Genomic DNA, 5,570 nt, shown 5'->3' with positions numbered 1-5,570 from the left:
CCGGCCCAGAACCTGCGTGCGGTGGGGCCCCAAACCTGCACTGGGAGCGCGCGTGCGCTGGACAGAGCCTTCCTGACCTTCCCTGCCCCTAATCAGGACATCTGCGCCCGCTTCCCTCAGGCTGGGGAGTGCGGGGATCTGTGCAGTTTGTTCTGCCCTCGGCCCGTCCCAGCGCCCAGCATCACTGGGAGGTACAAAGAAGGCTCCTAATGGGTGTGCGAACCACATGGCAGGGCAGGGCACCTCCTACAGCAGTGACAGCTCCTTTTCGTGCGCGCTGCCTCACACCTGTCCAGACTGGGCGCTTTCAAGCACTTCTGGTTCCATCCGCGCCCCGGAAAATGCTGGGGTGCTGGTCTGCATTTCCCAGCTGAGGCAACTAAAGCCAGAAAAAAATAATATGCAATATATGAAGGAGCCGAGTTCCCCCAACCTCCCCAACCACTGAACGGCTCTGTGTGCCCTTTCGTGGGAGAAGAGGGGGGCGGGGAGGCGGGAGACTGGAGACCAACAGAGACCTTAGCAACACAAGCCCTAGTGTCGCAACAGCAGGCCAGTAAACGAAGCTGCATTGGGCTTGGGGCAGCCAGAGTTCCTTTTGCCTATGGAGCGAGCGGCAGCCTCAGGCCCCAGGCCAGGGGCCCCATCTCAGGCCATTAAGAATGTGAGTCCTCCCGGGATGCTGCTGCTTCTGCCTTGGGGTTGGGGTCCTCCCTGACCCCTCAGGAACATGTCCTGGGCCTGATCCTTGGCATGGGCCTGGCTTCCCCATCAGCTAGGCTGGGTATGTGGGGGTAGATGTGGGTGTGTGGGGGTTACAGCCTAGGCCTGAGACCCACCTGTGGGATGGGTGGTGGTTCCTCCCCAGGTTCTACCACTGACTGAGGATTCGCTGCCAGGAGTCCCTAGGGACGCCCCAGCCTGGGTCACCAGTCTTAAGACAGAGCTTCCCTCAGATCTAGAACTGAGTGAGGAGCAACGGCTGCAAGTGAGTATAGGGGCCCTGGGAGCTAGCAGGAGGGGGGTGCCCACAGGATCCCATAGGTACCACCTCTCACCCCGGCCACCCACAGATCTCCAAGGAGCTGGTCGACCTGCAGATCACAACCCATCGTCTGCGGGAGCAGCACGAGACTGAAATCTTTGAGCTGAAGAGTGAGGTGGGCGCTGACGTGTGCCCACATATGCCAGCCCAAGTCCTTGGCGGGATGTGTACCTAGGACCAGTGCTATGGGGGGTTGCAGGTGTGCCCCTCGTGACGGGTGACAGGGTTCTCACAGAGTACCTGAGTCCCTGAATGTCCCGCACGCGCTGTGTCCACGTGTGCCCAGATGGATGTTCATCTGGCCCAGCAGGCAGGTGCACCTGCTCACCCTGGTCACCCCACAGGTCCTGCGGCTGGAGAACCGGGTGCTGGAGCTGGAGCTGCATGGAGATCATGCAGCCTCAGCAAAGACTGATCCAGGGCACCTCCAGGCATTTGCACAGGAGCTTGAGCAAAAGGCCAGGGATCAGGAACACTGCAACCATCGCATTCTTCAGGTCACCATGAGCACATGGAGGGCCTAACTGGGTGGGAGCCAAGTAAGGGGTGCAGCAGGGGTGCAGTGAGGCTGGGACCCACTCTCCTGCACAGGCACAGCCCAAGGACTTCCAGGCTCCTGAGAATGAACTGCAGAAGCTGGGAAATGGCATGAGTGTGCAGTCATCTTGCCCGGCGCCTGCCCACGTTTCTCCCAGCCCAGGGCTGGAGTGGGGCAGTGCAGGGGAGCCAGAGCTTGGGGTGTCATCCAACCAGCTCTATGTACCCCACAGCTACAGGGAGAAATGAAGTGGATGCTGGAGCAGCACGGGGCCCGCCAGCAAGCACTGGAGATGCGCGTGTGAGTGGCTGCCTTACCTGGCACAGGGCACGCAGCAGCTGCTCCAAAGGGGCAGAGAGAGTCCCCTATCCTGGGCCTCACTGAGCCTCACACCCATGTCTGCAGGGCAGCCCTGGGCCAGCAGCTGCAAGGAGCCCAAGAGGAGGCCAGGACAGCTGGGCAGCGACTGGCTGCACAAGCTGTGGTGAGGCCCAGTTATACCCATTTGAGATCTGGGGGACAGGGTCCTATAAGCTTAGTAGAGGACCACCTCGAGGAGCATAGATTCAAGGCTGCCTCCATCCCCAGGCGTTGTCCACCTGCCAGGGCCAGCTCCGCCAGGCTGAGGCTGAGAATGCCAGGTTGCAGTTGCAACTCAAGAAGATGAATGAGGAGTACACCATCCGGCTGCAGCGCTACTCCCGAGCCCTGGTGGTGAGCACTGAGCAGGGTGGCACTGTGGTGGGTGAGAAGCCCCTGGGTCCTGGGGAGCCCAAGACTGGCCTGGGTTTGCTGAACTGTTTCAGGGACCCTCTGGGCCTCACCTACTACATTGAAGAATCTGCTCCACACAGGAGCTGTGGGGAAGGGTGTGGGCCCTACCAAGCTCAGGCCCCACCCCATCTCCTCCAGGAATACGCAGATGGCACAAGCCAGGCACCTACAGGTGTAGCCCTCCAGACATTCCTGGAGACCACTCTGGAGGACATCCGAGCAGCACACCACAGCCGTGAGCAACAGCTGGCCCGAGCTGCTCGAGTCTACCGTAAGCGCCTGGCAGACCTGAGCCAAAGACATGAAGAACTGTTAGGTGCCCACAGGTAGGCCCTTCCCTTCCCCTGAGATGGGCATCTGAGGTGGGGTGGCTCTACATGACCCCCCAGCTGGTTTAGTGTGCAGCAGGTGCTGGCGGACCCCAAAGGAGCACCTGGGAAACCCAAGGCCACCTCTGATGAAGTCACCTCAAACCTGGAGCCACTGCCTCTGCGCCTGGTCACACAGCTCCAGAAGCTCCAAGTCCAGGTGACCCATCACTGCTGCTCCACACTGGCCTTGGGGCCCCGAGCCCAGAACTCACCCTGCGGCCCATCCCAGGCTCAGCAGAGCCCCCGCTCCAGGGCCTCTGAGCAGCCCGCCTTGTTCAGCTGACTGAGAATCCCTATCACGCAGCTTATCACAGAGGGCTCAGCGCACTGTTCTTTTTCCCACAGAAGAGACCTGACGAAGCCTCCCAGGGGAGCGCATCAGAGCCACAGTGAGTGCCCGGATGTGGGTGTCGGGGGGACCTGCAAGGGGGTACTCACTTATTCTAACGAGTCTTAACTGCTGGGTGGGGTTCTGGTTGCAGCAGTGGAAATGGTGGGTCTGTGCCCTCCCTCAGGTCTGTCTGTATGGGAGACACTAATAATTACAGAAAAGCCAAGTGCCCGGGGTGAAGAGGGGCCCTGACGGGAGAAGGGCTGTCCTAAAGGGAGGGTTAGGGAGAGCCCAGGGAAAGATGTTTCAGTTGAGCCAAGGGACAGGGCAGGAGCAGGTTACCTGGTGCCCTTCACAGCCTTGCCTCTGGGCCCCATGCTTCCAACAGTGCAATGAGCAGGGGTAATGCAGGCCCACCTCGCAGGGTTTTGGGAAACCCCCAGCATAGGGGGAGGCCCCCTCAGCACCCTTACAGACACTGGGGCTGCTTTCCAAGCTGGCCTGGGGCCCTCTTGACCTGGGCTGCCCTGCCCCCCATGCACAGATGGCTCCCATAGTGGCAGGGTGGGCCCTTGCTGTCCTGAACTTGCCCCCAGCAGGCACCTCAAGTATTTAGGTGCCCCGACTTGAGCAGTGCCACTGGTCAGCTCCTGGGCCAACACCTGCCCTCATGTCCACCCCCCCTTCTTCTCTCACAGGAGCCTGGAAGCTGAATCCTGGGCCCAGATCCACCAGAAACTCCGGGACTTCTATCATAGCACCCAGGTAGTGAGGGGGCAAGGTGTGGCCGGGATTCCGTCCTCATACTCTGTTCTGGCTCATGCCTTATGCCCCTCCAATGTCAGGCAAAGCTGGAACGTGAGCGGGCAGAGCTGCTAGTCAGAGCCACGATGGCTGAGGCACAACTTTCTGAGCTTCAGGAGTATGTGGACCAGCACTTAGGCAGGTAAGCTTTCGGAAAAGTGGGATGGGTGTGGATCTCAAACACTAGAGGCAGGGCTTGTCCATGGCCTGGCAGATTACTAAGGCTGGTCCCTCTGAACAGGTACAAGCAGGAGATCCTGAGGCTGAGGAAGCTGGTGGGTCCAGGAGAACCACAGAAAGTGAAGGCCGTACCTCCAACCAAGCCTCAGCGCCCAAGGACCCACAGCCGCTAACCAGTATCAGATAAACTCGGAGCACACCTCTTCCCGGCCAGCAGGGCACCCTCCCCACAGCCCCAGCTTGGGAAGTCATTGAACCCAACCCTCCACACAACAAGAGTCAGGTGGAGCCTACTGAGTCTTTATTGTAGCCACAATGCAATGGTCAGCCAGCCTGAGGGTCAGGGGCCCTAGGGACCAAGGCAGAACTGGGTGCTGGGGCAGCCTGCCCACCTGGCCCACCACCATGGACGTCATAGGCCCAGACACGGTCCAGGCCCTCACCCACCACAGCCACAGGCTGCCAGGTGGGGAGGGGGAAGCGTCCCGACACCACGCGGGCCCCCTCAGGTAGTTCTGCCTGTAGCTTTCCCTCCAGCAGTGGGAGCTGTGGGAGAGAGCAGGAGTGGGGTGGGCAGGGCGGAACACAGTGCCCCCTCCCAGCTCCTCCAGGCCCAGCACACACACTGGTGGCCTGGCCTCCCCTGGGGCTACCAAACCCTACACCTACCACGCTGGGGGCCAGGAACACACACACGTTGTGGCAGTCCCTCAGGCTCACCTGTGGGAAGAGGAGGTCACCCCAGTAACGAATGGAACTCCAGCCCTGGAAGCGCTCTAGTGGGCATGGGGTTACCTCAGCTTCGGAGTGCAAGCCCCAGCTTGCCCAGGAGGCAGGGACACCTGGGGCTGTCAGCAAGGTCGCCACGCCAGAACTGAAGCGTGGAGATCAGGTGTGGGGTCTGAAGGAGTCCAGGACTCCCCAGGTTACCTTCCAGAGATCCTCACGGTGGTAGCAGACACTGCCGGCACAGCCTGCCCTCCAGGCATGCAGCCTGGCCAGACCCACCAGCCACGGGTTCAGTTCATAGCCCACAGCGGGGCGGAGACCGCATCTGTGGGCAGCCAGCACCTGTGCGCACCAACAGCGTCAGAACCGGCATGTTGGGAGAGAGCAGGGAGCGTGGCCCCCGCCCCGCCCCCCACTGCTTACAATCCTGCCATCGCCAGAGCCCAGGTCCACCAGCTTTCCAGAACGGCCTCGCAGCAGCGACAACACGTGCTCCACCTGCCGCACACTCGCCCCAACATAAGGCACCTGGGCAAGGAGACATGTGGCTGGGAGGGCTGGAGTCCATTAGCCACTCAGGCTCTTCACACGCCTGGTCCCCTAATCGGAATCATACTGGTGGCGGGCGGAGCCTGCCTCCTGGGCTCCTTTCTTCGCATGAGCTGCCCTGCCCTACCTGACACAGGTCCCAACCCACAGCCCGGCTGGCCCCTAGGCAGCACCCACTCCGCTCACCACAACCGGACTCAGCGACTCAATGCAGGCCCCGCCCCCAGCCCTGGCCCCGCCCACCGGCCG

General features: G+C 61.3%; 2 protein-coding genes across 5 annotated transcripts in view; one reads left to right on the top strand and one right to left on the bottom strand.

The window, feature by feature from the left end:
• Nucleotides 1–6: 6 nt before the first annotated feature.
• On the top strand, nucleotides 7–4,243 carry CCDC78 (coiled-coil domain containing 78). Of its 4 annotated transcripts, none has more exons than XM_005870385.2 (13): nucleotides 7–664; nucleotides 869–988; nucleotides 1,074–1,160; nucleotides 1,390–1,542; nucleotides 1,816–1,883; nucleotides 1,989–2,067; nucleotides 2,172–2,297; nucleotides 2,496–2,683; nucleotides 2,756–2,885; nucleotides 3,074–3,117; nucleotides 3,758–3,824; nucleotides 3,905–4,005; nucleotides 4,105–4,243. In XM_005870385.2, the coding sequence occupies exons 1-13, from the start codon at nucleotides 605–607 to the stop codon at nucleotides 4,214–4,216; spliced, it is 1,335 nt and encodes a 444-aa protein (XP_005870447.1). In that variant the 5' UTR covers nucleotides 7–604; the 3' UTR covers nucleotides 4,217–4,243. The 4 variants fall into 4 exon arrangements, with proteins under 4 accessions (XP_005870447.1, XP_005870446.1, XP_014398524.1 ...); XM_005870384.2 differs by having other exon boundaries at nucleotides 2,747–2,885; XM_014543038.1 differs by having other exon boundaries at nucleotides 900–1,542; nucleotides 2,747–2,885.
• An 86-nt stretch (nucleotides 4,244–4,329) lies between these two features.
• FAM173A (family with sequence similarity 173, member A) overlaps nucleotides 4,330–5,570 on the bottom strand; it is a 1,586-nt gene continuing 345 nt past the window's right edge. Inside the window, exons 2-5 of the mRNA XM_005870422.2 lie at nucleotides 5,196–5,334; nucleotides 4,974–5,114; nucleotides 4,713–4,763; nucleotides 4,330–4,589 (exon numbers count right to left, since the gene is read on the bottom strand). Of these exons, the coding sequence (XP_005870484.1) occupies nucleotides 4,368–4,589; nucleotides 4,713–4,763; nucleotides 4,974–5,114; nucleotides 5,196–5,334 (553 nt within the window). The 3' untranslated portion in view covers nucleotides 4,330–4,367. The remainder of the gene's footprint in view (nucleotides 4,590–4,712; nucleotides 4,764–4,973; nucleotides 5,115–5,195; nucleotides 5,335–5,570) is intronic.

The sequence above is a fragment of the Myotis brandtii genome, unplaced genomic scaffold (genome assembly GCF_000412655.1).
Source record: "Myotis brandtii unplaced genomic scaffold, ASM41265v1 scaffold317, whole genome shotgun sequence".
NCBI classification, from domain to species: domain Eukaryota; kingdom Metazoa; phylum Chordata; class Mammalia; order Chiroptera; family Vespertilionidae; genus Myotis; species Myotis brandtii.
This window is presented reverse-complemented; position numbering and strand designations above follow the sequence as displayed.

What these genes read in the sequence shown, in the direction of transcription:
- CCDC78 (XM_005870384.2), top strand. Translation starts at nt 605, where the DNA reads ATGGAGCGAGCGGCAGCCTCAGGCCCCAGGCCAGGGGCCCCATCTCAG. An exon ending in GCTACTCCCGAGCCCTGGTG is followed by an intron (nt 2,298 to 2,495) that starts GTGAGCACTGAG and finishes CATCTCCTCCAG; the next exon opens with GAATACGCAGATGGCACAAG. An exon ending in GTGGACCAGCACTTAGGCAG is followed by an intron (nt 4,006 to 4,104) that starts GTAAGCTTTCGG and finishes CCCTCTGAACAG; the next exon opens with GTACAAGCAGGAGATCCTGA.